This window comes from Mytilus trossulus, chromosome 3 (assembly GCF_036588685.1).
Source record: "Mytilus trossulus isolate FHL-02 chromosome 3, PNRI_Mtr1.1.1.hap1, whole genome shotgun sequence".
Lineage (NCBI taxonomy): Eukaryota > Metazoa > Mollusca > Bivalvia > Mytilida > Mytilidae > Mytilus > Mytilus trossulus.
Genome location: NC_086375.1, coordinates 9,372,206 through 9,391,176, shown reverse-complemented (window position 1 = coordinate 9,391,176; position 18,971 = coordinate 9,372,206). Strand labels below are relative to the sequence as shown.

General features: G+C 32.1%; 1 protein-coding gene across 1 annotated transcript in view; it reads left to right on the top strand.

Moving 5' to 3' along the window:
• LOC134709944 (2-oxoadipate dehydrogenase complex component E1-like) overlaps window positions 1–18,971 on the top strand; it is a 90,360-nt gene that overhangs the window by 33,015 nt on the left and 38,374 nt on the right. The window contains exon 5 of the mRNA XM_063570068.1: window positions 14,091–14,176. Within this exon, the coding sequence (XP_063426138.1) occupies window positions 14,091–14,176 (86 nt within the window). The remainder of the gene's footprint in view (window positions 1–14,090; window positions 14,177–18,971) is intronic.

Sequence of the window (18,971 nt, the reverse complement as noted above, 5' to 3'; positions counted from 1 at the left end):
TGTTGGTTTTACTGCTGCAAATTTAGTATTTCAAGTGATGTATAGCAGAGCTAACAGAAAAAAGGATATTTGTGATACATGTAGTATAACCAAGTTTAACTTAGACTATAGATTGAAATGCACATTATTGTCAAACGTACTTTCTAGTTCAATCTAAAAGAAATTTTATTAATTTCATTATAAGAAATGAATCATGAAACAAAACTTTGACATCTTCTTATAGTTTCACCTTTTTAAGTCATTGCTTCTTTTGTCAAATATGAATGTTGCACGTTTTAGGATTTATGTTTTTCAGAGTTGTTCTAATTTTACACAAAAAGAGACTTTGTCAAGAACTGATCGTTTTGTTTGTAATTGTAGAAATCGCATACCAATAAAGCTAATTGCAAATTGTGACTTCCCTTTTTTGCATCTGAAATCAACACTTCATTTTTGTCGAGCCTGCGACTTTTGTGACAGAAAGCGCGACATAGGGATAGTGATCTGGCGAATATGATGGTGGGGGCGTTAGCTGACATCTTAAAAGCTTTATATTTTAGAATGTGGAAGACCTGGATGCTTCATTCTTTGTATATGGATGCCTCATGTTACGAAGTTTCTGTCAGTCACATGTCCAATGTCCATGACCTCACTTTCATGGTTCAGCGACTACTTGAAAAAAAGTTAAGATTTTTTGTAATGTTAAATTCTCTCTTAGTATAAGTAATATGATAACTATATTTGGTATGTGCATACCTTGCAAGGTCCTCATGCATGTTAGACAGTTTTCACCTGACCTCGACCTCATTTCATGGATCAGTGAACAAGGTTAAGTTTTGGTGGTCAAGTCCATATCTCAGATACTATAAGCAATAGGTCTAGAATATTCGGTGTATGGAAGCACGGTAAAGTGTACATGTCCAACTGGCAGGTGTCATTTGAATTCATTTTCATGGTTCAGTGGTTATAGTTAAGTTTTTGTGTTTTGGTCTGTTTTTCTTATACTGTATGCAATTGGTCTACTATATTTGGTGCATGGAATGATTGTGAGGTGTACATGTCTAGCTGCAGGTGTCATCCGACCTTGACCTCATTTTCATGGTTCGGTGGTCAAAGTTAAGTTTTTGAGTTTTGGTCTTTTTTCTAATACTATATGCAATAGGTCAACTGTATTTGGTGTATGGAAATATTTTATGATCTATATGACAGTCACACAGGTTTTATTTGACCTTAACCTCATTTTCACGGTTCATTGATCAGTGTTAAGTTGTTATCTTTTGTTCTGTTTTTCTTGAACTATAAGCAGTAGGTAAACTATATTTGTAGTATAGAAGAACTGTTAGCTGTACATGTCTTCTGGTGTAGTTCATCTGACCTTGACCCCATTTTTATGGTTCATTGGTCAATGTTTAGCTTTCTTGGTTAATGTTAAGTTTATGTGACAGTTGTAATAAAGCTTTAAATTGAGAACTATTAACAAAATAACAATGATTAGTAAAGAAGGCAAGACATTTAAGCATGTGCACTCTTGTTTCAGTTAGCTAATAGTTCCCTGTCAGAAGATGCTGTGTTAGGATATCAGTATGTTATAGCACAGGCACTTGTTTCTGTCAATGTGGAATTAACTATCCACACCCGTACGAAAAATCACGATTTTAATGCGGGTGGGGATAGTAAATTCCACATTGACAGAAACAAGTGCCTGTGTGATATAGGTATACATGTAGATGTCCTGTAATAATCCTAGTTTTTTTAATTTACAATTAGCCAATAGTTCTCGATGTGAAGCTGTGTTAAATAGCATTTGAGTATGGTATGAGTAAAGATGTACCCAACTATTTTAGTTTATTAATTTACAGTTAGCAAATAGTTCTCTGTCTAAAGAAGCAGTGTTAGGATTTGAGTATGGTATGAGTAAAGATGTACCCCAATTATTTTACTTTATTCATTTACAGTTAGCAAATAGTTCTTTGTCAAAAGAAGCAGTGTTAGGATTTGAGTATGGTATGTGTATACATGTCCCCTTACTATTTTAGTTTATTTAGTTACAGTTAGCCAATAGTTCCTTGTCAGAAGAAGCAGTGTTATGATTTGAGTATGGTATGAGTACAGATGTCCCCTAACTAATTTAGTTTATTAATTTACAGTTAGCCAATAGTTCTTTGTCAGAAGAAGCAGTGTTATGATTTGAGTATGGTATGAGTATAGATGTCCCTTAACTAATTTAGTTTTATTAATTTACAGTTAGCCAATAGTTTTTTGTCTGAAGAAGCAGTGTTATGATTTGAGTATGGTATGAGTATAGATGTCCCCTAACTATCTTAGTTTATTCAGTTACAGTTAGCCAATAGATCGTTGTCAGAAGAAGCAGTGTTAGGATTTGAGTATGGTATGAGTATAGATGTCCCCTAACTATTTTAGTTTATTAATTTACAGTTAGCCAATAGTTCCTTTGTAAGAAGATGTTTAAATAAAAACGAGTCCTTAACCAATCCAAATATCTCAATACAACTCCTAAGACACAATTCTCCTTTTCTTGTAACAGCATAAATCTTCAGAGATGTTGAAATAAGAACGAGTCCTTAAGCAATCCAAACATCTCAATATTATCTCTAGGACACACTCTTCTATTTTTGTAGCAGTATATATCTTCAGAGAATCAGTGACCTATCGTATCATTAAATACATTTAAATGTTTAAATAAAAACGAGTCCTTAACCAATCCAAATATCTCAATACAACTCCTAAGACACAATTCTCCTTTTCTTGTAACAGCAAAAATCTTCAGAGATGTTGAAATAAGAACGAGTCCTTAAGCAATCCAAACATCTCAATATTATCTCTAGGACACACTCTTCTATTTTTGTAACAGTATATATCTTCAGAGAATCAGTGACCTATCGTATCATTAAATACATATATAGTTTATTTTCATGTATTTAAATGTTTAAATAAAAACGAGTCCTTAACCAATCCAAATATCTCAATACAACTTCTAAGACACAATTCTCCCTTCTTGTAACAGCATAGATCTTCAGAGAGTTTGAAATAAGAACGAGTCCTTAAACAATCCAAACATCTCAATATTATCTCTAGGACACACTCTTCTATTTTTGTAGCAGTATATATCTTCAGAGAATCAGTGACCTATCGTATCATTAAATACATTTATAGTTTATTTTCATGTATTTAAATGTTTAAATAAAAACGAGTCCTTAACCAATCCAAATATCTCAATACAACTTCTAAGACACAATTCTTCCTTCTTGTAACAGCATAAATCTTCAGAGATGATGAAATAAGAACGAGTCCTTAAACAATCCAAACATCTTTATATTATCTCTAGGACACACTCTTCTATTTTTGTAGCAGTATATATCTTCAGAGAATCAGTGACCTATCGTATCATTAAATACATATATAGTTTATTTTCATGTATTTAAATATTTGAAATAGTCGGTCAATATTACTATGAGTTTCGTTTTGAACCAAACTATATAGGCAAGTATCTATTTATTATTACTTCAATAGTAAAATCATACACGCATAGATATTGGTAAGAAATAATTGATTTAATGATGTAATTTCACCTGGTGTTTCGGTTTAGGTTTTATATTACCTAGGCATTATCCTCATCAGGTACCCTAGCCTTACAGCAACATGATAAAAATAAACGAAAATTCTGGGGCACGACACTCGGTGAATCATCTCTCTGTTTTCTTTAAATTGACTTGCGAGTATTGTGATATAGCTTAATCGCCTATATTCTATTTTAATTAAGAAGATGTTAAATATTCTTTCAAGTCCATAATGGGTGGTTTTTGAAAAAGTTGGTTTGCTGTGCCATCATTCGAAATTAAGTGCCAGTGTTTTCTTAAAGTTTTACCCAGTTGTTTAACTCTATGATTAAATTTTGTTATGAAACATAAAGGTGGTGATTTCCCTTTCTTCCTAGTTATGTACCGTAATGTACTTTCCCTTGTTCTTTTCATTGTTGTTGTAATTAAGGGATCAATTTGCTGTTACAAGAAAAGGAGAATTGTGTCTTAGGAGTTGTATTGAGATATTTGGATTGGTTAAGGACTCGTTTTTATTTAAACATTGTATGCACGAAGCCTCCGCTTCACCCACGTAGCTCCTACCTTCGTATTTCCTTGCTTTGCGGTTGGTGATCTCCGAATAATCTTAATATAACCCCTGAGATTAAAATTAAAATTCAGATCTATCAAATATGCTATATAACTGCATCATTTAACTTAGTGACAGGGTTAAATTGCACTTGAAGCACCTAAGTAGCCTTTGTAATTAAACGAGAAAATACTGGGGTTCCCAAAAATTTGGTGAATCAGCTCTCTGTTTTTTTTTCTGTCATTCACTTAGATAATATTTAAGTACAAATGACCACCTTGCTTGACATAAACGACAAAGTTATAGCTGTTTAGATAACAGTTTGGTTTTAAAAAAAACTGTATAAAACAATAAAATGTTTCCGAGAGAGTTCAGTAAAATTATAAATTTAGGTCAGTATTTGATAACATTATACATTTCAAACAGCGTTACCAGCATAACTAAATAATTCAACTAACTCAGTAATGGACAAGAGAAAGCTATCGTTAAAGAAAATCGACAATAAAGAGACTAATACAACACAGGAAAATACGGAGTCGGATACTGAAATCGTTACTGAAATTATGGAGATGAGCCAAAAGATGAAGGAGGAGACAAATGAACCTGAACATACTTTCAAAATTATCCCGATCGATTTCAATTTTGAAAGAATTGAAGGCGACCAAATTAAAGGAGAAGAAGTGATCAGTGAATACTCTGGGAAAACGAAAAAAATCTTGGAAAAGAGGAACTATATCGCCAACCTGTTAAGGGATCTCAGAAAATACGAAGGAAATAACCTACCCATATATGCCAGAATAACTACCGCAACGTTTGCGCCTCAATTTGGATCTGAAGAAGCCCCTTCATTCTTCAAAGAAAAGATGACTACATTCACGAAAACCATGCGCCAGACATTTCGCACATCAATGATCGAATCAACAAAAGAATTGAACTTTACCGCTGAAATGTAGAAACTATGGACCGAAGCTACAGAAAAAATCGATATCAGGAGACCAGGAGGACATACCACTCTAAGGAAATTTAATGAAAGAATTCATTGAATTCAAGAGAAATGGTCAGAAAAATATAGAAACAATGGAATTGATAATCATAATGAGAATAAAGAAATTGACAAATTGAAAAAAGAAATTAAAGAGTTAAAGGATACTAATTCAAGTCGTCGCTCTTCAAAGGAAACTAACACTATAGGAGATATAAAACGGGAATTAGATGAACTTAAAGCGAGGATTGAGGACAAAGGAAACCGGTATGAAAGGAAGGAGTTTAGAGGTGGTCGTGGGGGACGCCGAGGACGTCGGTATGATTTCTAAGAACTCAGTGAATTAATAGTGAGAGGAATTATTATTTACTTATTGTGAATAACTAGATACTTGTTACTGTGAATGCAGGTTTGACTTATTGACTTAATTTGCAGAATGTTATTATATTTTTAATATTCTCAATAATTATAAATGTTCATATAATGCTAATATCTTACTTAATTATTGAACTTGACATGTTTCAAACTTAATACCCGACAATTTAGTTTCCTGTGTATAATGTCTTACCAGGAATATGCCGTATTGCTAACAAACATAGTATTATGTTTTGTTGTTTACTGTGATGAAAGTAAAATATCTGTTGCAAATACTGTATAGCTGAAAAATCTATAGAATTAATTATCGGCACTGATTTATTGATATTTTTCTCAAATCGATTCATACGTTTTTACACAAATATTACGTATATATCAATCATCTAATCTTACAACTACAGGGGCGGTTATAACTGATATACATGGGAATCCAATGTGACTCAGAACATTAAACACCAATCAGATTACAGAGTGTGTGCGCATGACTGTTTCGGTGGTATTCCGTTTCTTAAAAATATTTCATTCAGAATACTTTTTAAGCTGTTACTGTGAACTGCAACATATAATATGCATACATAACTCTCTCCAATAGAAATTTAATGTTTCGCACATTATTAATAATTAATCTCTCCAATAGTGATTAATTATCCAGTCAATTAAATACATATTAATCTCTCCAATAGAGTTTAATTATTGTAACAAATACTGCAACACTTATCTCTCCAACAGAGACGGTGAACAGTAATATAGAATCAATCTTATTTATAATTGCCTGTAAAAAGGTCAATTTGAACTTACTACTAAACGTAAACAGGTTAACGTGAAACACTAAAGATAATGTCTAAGAATAAAAGACACATCAAGTCTCCACTGGGGTAAAGCTGATGACCGTAACTGCATTCACGGTCATCCCAAGATGTCGGATGAAAAATTAGGTCAGTATTTTTATTGTCTGTTAAGGTGTTTCTTCATCATTTTCTTTACAAAGCATACTTTGATACGATGTAAATATATAAAAGATTCACACGGAAGTCACAAATCTCTACCGAGGAACGTGTATAAATTTGGATTTGAAAAATTCGCTAGGAAGACCGTAAATCGAAATCGATGAGATGACCGTAACAGGATTAGCGATTCATAACAAGGCTGACCGTAATTGGTTAAAAGATGACCGTAAATTGTTAAGGATGACCGTAATTTATAAAGAATGACTAAATTTAAAAGGATGATCGTCAATTGAAAGAACTATCCATAGTTGTATACATTGTTTTTTGTTGAGTTTGTCGCAATAGGGGCTCGGTTAGTTCTTTTTAACTATTTGGCTTGTAGTTGGATGCTACATATGACGAACCATGTATTTGAAGCACGTCTTATTTTTGTCTACCTTCAGGATAATGTTGTCTTCAAAAATTACACCTTTGTTAAGCCAACTTAGTCTTTCTCTCATTATCACTTTATGCGCAATAATATTTTAACGAAAAATCAGTCGGGCTTTACACGGGGGGATTCGGCAGTTAATCAATTAATTAACATTTCGAATGGTTTTGGTAAGGCTTTAGATAGCGGTAAAGAAATCAGGGTAGTATTCTGTGATATAGGTTAAGCGTTTGATCGAGTCAGGCATAAGAGACTGCTATTTAAACTTCAACAAGCGGGCATACCGGGTTTTTTACTAAGGTGGTTTGAAAATTATCTTACAAATAGAGTCCAGCGGGTGATTATTAACGGTTCAAGTTCCGAATGGTTACCTGTAAATGCAGGCGTCCCACAAGGGTCCATTCTAGGCCCTCTATTTTTTTATATTTATAAACGATATTGTAGAAGACATCCAAGCTCAAATTAAGCTATTCGCCGATGACACTTCACTATATATTATGATTGACAATCCAACAGAAACAGCTAAAATTTTAATGACGATCTAGATAAGATTTGTCATAATACCGGTATTGGTCAAAACAATGGTTTGTTAATTTTAATGCCCAAAAAACTGAAAGTATGATAATTTCAAAAAAAATAAATAGACCCTTTCATCCTCCATTAAATATGAACACCCAAGAGCTACAAACAGTAAGTAAACACAAACATCTGGGTGTCTTTTTTTCTAACAACGGATCCTGGAACGACGATATTGAAGATATAGTTTCTAAATCTTACAGAAGAATAAATATAATGAGAAAAATGAAAAATGTTCTTGATAGATTTTGACTTGAAAAATTTACATATCATTTGTTCGCCCAATTCTTGAATATGCCGATGTCGTTTGGGACTCTCAAAATCAGAATTTGATTGCTAAACTTGAGAGTATTCAACTTGACGCAGCGCGTATCGTCACGGGGGTACTAAAATTACCAGTATAAACAATTTATATGTTGAAACTCGATGGGAAAAATTATCTGAAAGACGACGCAATCACAGACTAACTCATTATCACAAAATTTTGAATAATAAAACTCCAGAGTATTTAAGAGACTTATTGCCTGATTCAGTAGGCAGTAGGCATGATCATAATACAAGACAGAGAAATAATATTTCACAAGTCAACACACGGACCCGTTTATATTCTGAATATTTCATCCCTGCAACAACAGAAATATGGAACACTCTTAACTTAAACATAAGAAAAAGTGAATCTTTATCATTATTCAAAAAACAAATTAGTACACAAAATAGTAAGATCCCAGCGTATGATTATATAGGACATCGTTTTGGTCAAATTCTTCATGCTCGCTTAAGAGTGGATTCAAGCTCATCGAATTCTCACCTCTTCCTTCGTAACTTAGTAGACTCTCCAAATTGTCGTTGTGGTGATGTAGAAACAAATTCTCACTTCCTGTTATCTTGTCCTATATATACTAATTTAAGACAAGAACTATTGGATTCTGTTTCAGTTCTTCCTGTCCAAGTTAACACAAAAACTTTGCTTTTTGGATCAACGGTACTCTTAGATGAGCAAAATAGTCTTTTATTTAGTTTGGTGCAGAAATATATTATCAAAAGTAAACGTTTTAACCCTTGATGTCAATGCTTCATCACTATTATTTTTGTAAAGGAGACAGATTTCTAAAAGCAAATTGCTTGTTTCTGAATCCTGAATATTATTTCCTTTGTATAATATCGTATCATGATGAATTATCTGAATAAATATTGTTTAAACTAATGTTGTCTTATAAATACGTCTTACACCAACACGATTAATTATTTGATACAAAAAAGGTAATACAAATACGGATATTTCTTAGAAATGACGGTTATACTATGAAAGGTACGGTCATCCTTTATAAATTACGGTCATCCTTTGCGTCATCATTTTACCAATCATGGTCATCCTTATTATATGTTACGGTCATCTTGAAAATATTTTAAAGATGATTTACGGTCATCTTAGCGAATTTTTCAAATCCAATTTCCCGTTCTATACACGTTCCTCGGTAGAGATTTGTGACTTCCGTGTGAATCTTTTATAAATTTACATCGTACCAATGTATGCTTTGTAAAGAAAATGATGTAGAAACAACTTAACAGACAATAAAAATACTGACCTAATTTTTCATCCGACATCTTGGGATGACCGTGAATGCAGTTACGGTCATCAGCTTTACCCCAGTGGAGACTTCGAAATAGCTAACAACATTCATCCACTCATTAAGTTCACACATGAAACCTCAAGGACAAACGTTCAATTTTTAGATGTCACAGTGTACAAAGGAAAGAGATTTATTACAAATAAAATCTTAGATATCAATTTATATCGCAAACCAACAGATAACTACCAATACCTGCATAGATCATCATCCCACCCATCGTCTGTCTTCAAAGGTTTTATTACAGGAGAAATTATAAGATTTATTCGGTCATCTAATAATGTAGAGGACATAGAAGCACAAAATCAATTGTTCAGAGAAAAACTCCAGAAACGGGGTTATGTTGCAGACGAAATTGATCCCTTAATTACAACAACAATGAAAAGAACAAGGGAAAGTACATTACGGTACATAACTAGGAAGAAAGGGAAATCACCACCTTTATGTTTCATAACAAAATTTAATCCTAGAGTTAAACAACTGGGTAAAACTTTAAGAAAACACTGGCACTTAATTTCGAATGATGGCACAGCAAACCAACTTTTTAAAAAATCACCCATTATTGCATACCAGAAACACAAGAACTTAAATGAATATTTAACATCTTCTAAATTAAAATAGAATATAGGCGATTAAGCTATATCACAATACTCGCAAGTCAATTTAAAGAAAACAGAGAGATGATTGACCGAGTGTCGTGCCCCAGAATTTTCGTTTATTTTTATCATGTTGCTGTAAGGCTAGAGTACCTGATGAGGATAATGCCTAGGTAATATAAAACCTAAACCGAAACACCAGGTGAAATTACATCAGCAAATCAATTATTTCTTACCAATATCTATGCGTGTATGATTTTACTATTGAAGTAATAATAAATAGATACTTGCCTACATAGTTTGGTTCAAAACGAAACTAATAGTAATATTGACCGACTATTTCAAATATTTAAATACATGAAAATAAACTATATATGTATTTAATGATACGATAGGTCACTGATCCACTGAAGATATATACTGCTACAAAAATAGAAGAGTGTGTCCTAGAGATAATATTGAGATGTTTGGATTGTTTAAGGACTCGTTCTTATTTCAACTTCTCTGAAGATTTATGCTGTTACAAGAAAAGGAGAATTGTGTTTTAGAAGTTGTATTGAGATATTTGGATTGGTTAAGGACTCGTTTTTATTTAAACATTTAAATACATGAAAATAAACTATATATGTATTTAATAATACGATAGGTCACTGATTCTCTGAAGATATATACTGCTACAAAAATAGAAGAGTGTGTCCTAGAGATAATATTGAGATGTTTGGATTGCTTAAGGACTCGTTCTTATTTCAACATCTCTGAAGATTTATGCTGTTACAAGAAAAGGAGAATTGTGTCTTAGGAGTTGTATTGAGATATTTGGATTGGTTAAGGGCTCGTTTTTATTTAAATAGTTAGGAGTTGAGTATGGCATGAGTATAGATGACCCTAAGAGTCTAATTATATGGGAAGCACAGTTTGGAGACTTCTTCAATGGAGCACAGATTATGATAGATACATATATAGCTAGTGGAGAGTGTATGTATATCAAAATTAACTGTTGTCTTTTAGGGGCTGGAAATTGTTTTCTTCCATTTAGCAATGTTTTTATTATAACGACACATTCAAAACACAAATTTAATTTCCTAAGATCCACTATATAGGTAAAAAAACTATAGGTATTAGTTTTTTGGTGGCGAAAAATAATGTTTGGTGAAAATGGACACACTTTTATAAATTAACCGTTTTCAATACTTTTTTTTTACTATTTGTTTTTAAATCTCACAGATTTTCTTCCCAAGGAATATATTACCTAAGCTGCATTGAGAAAACCTTTATTTTATTTTGCCTTTTACTCTATTGTTTAGAGCGTCACTGATCAGTTTTATGTAGACAAAAAGTAATCTGGTGTACACAATTTTATGATTGGTATGTACAATGAGTTCATTTCTAACCTATGTGTAATACCTGTTGTAGGAAGTTATTGCAAAGAAGGGTTGCTGAAAGTCAAACTCTTTGCTAGGTTCATGATGGTTAAAATGAATGATCTAATTTCAGTGAAATGGTTATTACAGAGTGAGTTAGTGATGTTACTACATGTACCACATGGCATGGAAGGAGCAGGAACTGAACACTAATCATGTAAAGGACAAGGTACGATAAGGCTTGTTTTTGCCCCCCCCCCCCCCTATTTTCTCATTTTACAAATTTTGTTCTGGAAAGCTACTTTTTATGTTAAAACATTCCCTCAGGTATGAAGTTTGTTTAGATGAACTCCTAAAACACTAATTTTGCATTTTGCAGGAGATTTTACCACATTTTAATTTTAATTTAGTTCCTGCACCAACGTGACTCATGATTTGTTTTTATTCTAATGTCTTAAGAACTGTTTCAGCTGTCTAAATCAGCATAATTTTTTCTGGGTCACGTAGGGGCACTCTATTAAATTTTAAGAAACAATGGCCAAAAATAGTTATTTTTCTTTCTTTTGACGTTTTAAACGCTATAAATTTAACCTCTAACCTCGCCCATTTTCTGAAATTAATGGTTTTGAAGTTCATTCAAACAGACTTCAAACCTAAGGGAATAGGTTAACGTGATAAGTAGCTTTCCAAAGCAAAAATTACAAAATGAGAAAATAGTGGGACCAAAAACGGGCCTTATCGTACCTTGTCCTTTGAAAGGTATCTACAGGTAATATCAAAAGATCAAGGTCATGTTTGTTAAAGGTCAAGGTTTGTAAAATGTGTATACAGTTAGTGATGTTACTACATCATGGGATGGATGGAGCAGGACATGAACACTCATCATGAAAAATTGAAAGGTTTCTATAGGATATATCATAAGTTCAAATTCATTTATTTCTGGAGAATTTGGGACATCTGAATTTTTGTAAAGAAAATTTGAAAATTGTAAGAATAAAATTGAGAATGAAAATGGGAAATGTGTCAAAGAGACAACGACCCGACTAAAGAACAGACAACAGCAGAAGGTCACCAACAGAAATATGTTTTGACCAAGTAATTATTTTATTTTAACGAAAAAAATGTGCAGTTTATTCAAGGTTGTGTAGCAAAGCCTTACATATTAATCTTAAGATTGAGATTTTGAGTTCAGTGACTTCTTTTTGACCTGTTTTAAATTTTAAACGATTATTTCCAGGCCACAGACAGTAGTGAACATAGAGTAGATGGAGACAATGTCAACCTTCAGGTCGTCAATGCTACAACTCCCGTTCAATACTTCCATCTTCTCAGACGACAGGTGGTTCGAAACTTCAGAAAACCGTTGGTGGTAGTAGCTCATAAAACCATTTTATGTTTACCTGCAGCAACTTCTACCTTAGAAGATATGTTACCTGGAAAAACATTCTTACCTGTGATTGGGGATAAGAAAGTTAAAGGTGACAAGGTCAAAAGGGTCATTTTCTGTAGCGGAAAACATTTCTATACATTGGATAAGGAAAGGGATGTCAGGAAGTTAGAAGATGTAGCACTTGTGAGAATAGAATTACTTCTTAAAAGAAAATTCAAAATGGAAATTCCCTGATCAAATGACAAAATCAAAAGCTCAACACATCAAACAAATGGACAACAACTGTCATATTCCTTACTTGGTACAGGCATTATTTTAAGAAGAAAATGGTGGATTAAACCTGGTTTTCATAGATAGGGAAACCTCTCACTTGTATGACACTCACAGAAAATATCATTACATTGACAATCATGTTGGTCTATGTGGGAACAAAACAAACAGACACAATTGGCAAACAAGTTGGGGTAATGCAGACTGAAAATTATGATTCCAGTTTTTGAGAACTTTTTTCTTTTAATTGTGTGGTTTGAATTTTTTTTTCCATGAAAACATGTTTTCTGTATTCAATACACAAGAAGGAGATGTTCACACACTTGAAATGATTTTGACCCTGATTTTCCAGTAACAATTTTACACATAATAGAGGGAGTGTGGCATACAGTGCATTGAAGCATATTCACTGTCCAAGTGCCAGTGGAGTATTCCTGTGAAAAAACTTCTGAGTTGCCAGGAACATACTCAGAATATAATAAACAATATTACATAAACTATTACAATATTTTCAACTTATTCTATTAAATCAATTTCTTCAAATTTATGAAAAATACATTTTGAGAAATTATTTTGCTTTCCTTCATAACCCTTCTTAATTCCTTTATAAACAATTCATACACATCTATATATTTCAATTTTTGCTCTGAAACATAGTATGACTTGAAAATGCAAAAACCTAATTGTGTTGTTTTTGATACATTTAAAAAGAGATTCCTTTCACCATTAACATAGATTTTTTATAAACATTTTATTGTAGAGTCTATGTCTATTCCCAGCAGGAGAAATTCAACAAGAAGTAACCAAATTTCCTAATGCTACAGGTATATTTTGATAATACAATTTTATACAGCAATGATTGTTTTTTAATTTGCAGAATGTTAAAAGAAGGTAGTAGAAAAAAGTATTTAAAAAAAGTTATAATCAAACAGATTCAAGATGCTTATTTTATTTCTTTACAAAGTTCTCCCTCAGAGCCTTTTTTAACAGTTTTTAGCATCAAATGAAACACTAAGATAATTCAATACACCTCATCGCTATATCTGTCCTGGTTAACATGAGAATCTGTTCCGTTTGAACTATTGACATCATACAACAATCACTTTTCCATTGTGGCGTCAGATATTTGGTATTATGACTTTAAAATTTTACGGGAACCTTTGTGATGTCCGGTAATGGCGAACAAATAGCAATACAATGTATGGAGATATACTATCTATGTCGGTCATCAAACACCAACCAATACATGCCATTTCTAAACTCAAATTGAGTATTATGACACCTACTGTTAGATTGGTTGATTGATAGTTGATTTACACTGCCACAGCACATAAGGTAACATTATGACCAGCTTTCAATTAGACGAATATTTCACAGTATTTCAAGCAAGAATTCTTTTTAACCAGGATATTCATTGTTGTATTTCAGATTTCCTTTGGAGTCAAGAAGAACACAGGAATATGGGAGCATGGACATTTGTCTCTCCAAGGTTCAATAATTTAGTTGGATGCCAGGTATGTTTTAAAATTTATCTTTTTTTTTATACTGTATGTTGTTTATAAAAAAGATTTTTTTCAACTGAATAGAACATTTGATTAAATATCAGAAATAAATAGATGACAAAAATATAGTGCTAAAAAATTAAATTTGCATGTTGGACGTTATTTATAGAAAATAATAATGGCAGTTTTTATTCACAAATAAAGTATTATTAGCTGGATAAATGAATTAAACAGACAAAATCACATTACAAAATGGACAAACAAAATGTATAGAGAATAATGGTCACAATGGGGGCTAAAATTTGAAGAATAGTGAATTATGAAAAAAGAAGACTAGAGAAAGATGTTGATAAAATGATGAAAACAGAAATAAAGAACCTCTACACTGAACCTCTTTTTAGGTCAATTACTAGCATATTCAAGACTGTACTTTGTTAATTTGTTTTTATTGTATTGTAGTTACAATATGTTGGAAGAGATCATTTAGTTTTCCTGCAACAGGTATTGGTGAAGTACATAGACAAGAAAGTATACAAATCATAGAGGATACATTTAGTTAAGGAACGATTCTTAATGTAAAGATTATGTTCAGCATTAATGTATATCTGGGATAACATGTGTATGTGTGCAAGTTTTTTAATTGACCATTGTGATAAAATTACTGGTGTGTACATTACGTCACAAGTCTTAAAAAGGCAGAGCTATAATTTTACCAGATATTGATGATATTTGTAATTAAGTGACAAAACTTTTATTATTTAGAAAAATCAAATTCTAGTCCATGAAATATTTGCCACTGGATGTTAAGATATTAATCAATGGGTAATCAGGCAGTCCTACCTAGTCTTTATATTTAAAATAATATATCAAAATTAACCTGTGAATGCCTTGCATGTTTATAATTAATTTTTTGTAGCATTTTTTAGTTTGAAGTCAGTAAAGATGTTTTAACTTTGATCTCATCTAAGAACATTTTTTTTTTATTAAAATTATATTAAGTATACATAATTTTGATATGGTTTGCTGTTGTTGTATTGATGCTTGTGAATAATATTCAAGACTGAATTATAAACAAATTTTATCTTTTACTATTTTGCATTCACCTTAACTATTTATTTTTCAGTCTACCAGTTCATTCCTTCATTCAACAGTTATTTCCTTTGTCAATTTTTGCGAATAGAAATTAACAAAATAACTTTATAATTAGTTAGAAGTTCTTCTCCTTTTACTCCGCAACTATTTCTTTGACAATTTTGGCAGTTCAGACTGATGAAATAAATTAATATTTAGTCAGCAAATTAACAGTCACTGCTTGGTATGTGTGATTATTTTTCTGATCTGTTAGGTACAGTCTAGTTTCTGTTTTCTAATACCTTTTCCATTGAATTTTTTAATATGTTATATGACTTTACAAATTTTTGTCACAAATTTGTCCAGTTGATTTTATATATTTGATAACCAGCTTTGCAGTTTCGAGTTGTACCATGGAATTACCTTGTCTTTGGTAAGCCAGACACCTGCATGTTTATGGATACTTTGACAATTACAGGTGGGGTCTGTTTTACTTTTTAAATTCTTTCAGCCAGCTACTTCCTGTTTGCAAAAAGTTTGCTTTTTAACAATACCCATTTTACAGGGGAAATTGTTGTCAAACATTTCTTGGCTTCAATGAAATGGAATGATCACTTATGCTTCAGTATGTTACCTCAATCATTTGCATGCAGAGACTTAGCTCCAGTTCGAAAACATATGGCAAAAATTACGATTTACAGACTTTGTGCAACTTTAATCCTTATCAATGAACATGGAAGGAATTAAGTCCATAACCTTGCATTTGAATGCAAAATTATTCTACAAGGTTTTGATGTTACTATGTTATAGTCTACTTTTTCAACAATTGATATACAATTCACAAGTTATAAGTGTAAAGCAATTATCAATTTCATAATTTTGGGCTTTCAAAACTTTTGTGTCAGTAATACATGAATATTTAAGATTATTATTTGAGTAAGATCATAGTTGACAGACTACTATGATCTTACTCAAATAATAATCTTTGAGTAAGAAGGTCTTGTAATCTTGAAGATTAATATGTCAAAAACACTATATCAGGATTTTGTGTATTTTATGTTATGATTTGTATGTTTGTTATCTAATCAAGTTTTTATTTTGTAGTTTGTAAAAGTTGTGAGTGGTTTGCTCTGTGCTATTGTTTTTGTATCATATTAATCAGCTGTGATATTTTGTCTAACCTTTGAACTGTAATAAATAAATAATGAAGCGGGGTTTTTGAATCATTAATGTCTTATGCCCTAAAGTCATTTATGCAACTTTTTAAAATACATTTTTGTTGGAATAATAATTTCTGTTGATTTTTTTACACAAATCATTAATGATGTAAATGATCAAATATTGTTATAAAATTATATGCATATTTTGTTAAGCCATAACAAGAAGTAGCTATTAAATCAAGAAAAGAAATGAAGAAGTTTCAATTATTTTAGGAACTTTTACGTACACCACCGCAAATAAAGAAAATTATGGTTTTAACCTGGTTTTATAGCTAGCTTCATGTCGAACTTGAAAGTTGCATAAAATCCATTATACTGACAACGATGTGTGAACAAAACAAACTGACATAATACAGTGTAATTCAAGAAGTTTTTTCATTGGTTATCGACAGCATTTAGTTTCCATCATATGATGATATTATCTGTTAAGGAAATACACATCTAGAAAAAAGTAAAAATCACAAAACTGCTGAACTTCCACGAAAATTCAAAACAGAAACACTCTAATCAAATGACAAAATCAAAAGCTTATACACAGAAAACGAATAAATAACAACTGTCATATTCCAGCATTAGTAAAGTCATCTTCTTAAGTAGAAAATGGTGGATTACACCTGGTATCATAGCTAGCTAAACCTCTTACTTGTAAGAAAGTCGCATCAAATTGACAACGATGTGTGAACAAAATAACAGATTTAATAGGTAAAAATGTCTATAATGGGGATAAAACCGTCAATATTGTGTTATTATCTTAATCACACTTAAACAAACAAATATATTCACAAACATGAACTTTAGAACAATCAATCCTAACAACACTAACTAGCATAAATCATTTGGAGAATACAACCACAATGAAATAACTTTTTAGAACTAATATTTAAGAATTTCTTAATTTAGTAACTTATTTTCATCTTTTTTATTTAAAGTCTTTAAATGTATATTAGAAATTAAATAGTGTCAAGGTGAAATAGATGAAAATAAGATGAACATTGAGATCTCAAAAAACAAGTAAAACCATGCCGTATTTTAGCGCATGTCCTAAATCAGGAGCCTCTGGCCTTTGTTAGTCTGGCATGCTTTTTTATTTAAGTTTCTTGTGTATAATAAGGAGATCAGTATGACTTCCATTATCAGTCCATTATGAACTAGTATACATATTTGTTTAGGGACCAGCTGAAGGACTCCTCCAGGTGCGGGAGTTTCTCACTGCATTGAAGACTCGTTGGTGGCCTTTGGCTGTTGTCTGATCTATGGTGGTGTTGTTGTCTCTTTGACACATTCCCCATTTCTATTCTCAATTTTATTTTGTATGTAAAATATAGTCCCTGCACATGAGAGATTAGTGCAATTTAAACACGTTAAAGTTTTGACTACTTGTACTCCTACCATTAAGTGACCATCGTCATTAGGTTGAATGTCATGTCACTGTTTAGTGTACGTGCACTAGCTTACTTAAAAAGAAAATGAAATGTTGCTGTTTTTTAAAAACATTTAAAAGCAATGCCAAAAAAAACATGAAATTTGAAACGAGTCAAGACTTTCTGCAGCAGACACTTATAAAGTAACGTTTGCCTATCTCTTTTTGTGTGTGTGTGGGGGGGGGGAGGGGGAGATGGGCACTCGTCCCATGATAGTCTTGCAATATGATTTTTGAAAAGAGTGAACTTCGGTATGTCTTGATATTCTGTCTGGTGGTGTAAGTTTGTCTCTTCACCTCTTTGTTTGAAATGTTGACTAAATGATTTTTGAAGAACATTGTTTTTTAGTACCAGTTCTTCCTACTGGAAACAGTCTTTTGTCTTGTACCTACCACTACATTTAGTTTTATTAATATTTGTCAACACCATTTTGTCAACACACCGGAGAACATCTGGTACATGTCAGCAATATTCTTTCCTAATGTATGCATAGTTGTGTCGTCGACATTTAAGTCTCTAAAAATTCACGTTTCTGATTTTATAAACAAAAGCTGTTTAGTATATTTTATAACCACAATCATCATTCGTACCACTTTTTTCCCTTACTTTACTGGACACTTATCATTATTCCTGTCTCTCTGTGTATGTCTATATTTACAGGATATTTCATTCCGTCAGACTCTGATAGAATTGTCTGACAGGTTTTACCATCTGGTGATACTACCACTATGTTATCGTTTCCACGAGAAGCTATATAAACAAAGCCATGCTTGTCTAATGCAATTCCTTCTGGACTGTCAATGTCATGATGCTCAAATGTCCAGAGAGGTTCTCCAGTTTCTTTGTAGCAGCAGACCTTGTTTTCAGAGAAAATGGTAGCATAGATGTTTTCTTGAAATAATGAAATACAATCTGCTCTAACTCCGTCTAAGATTGATTGTGACATATCACCAAGATTTATTATGGTAAATTTCTTTTCACTATCGAGGACCAATGTTTTACCATCACTTGCTACTCCATAACAGGCACGAGAAAGTTTAACTGTTTGGATAATTTCATTCTTTGATTCATCCACCAGTACTGTCTCATTTGATC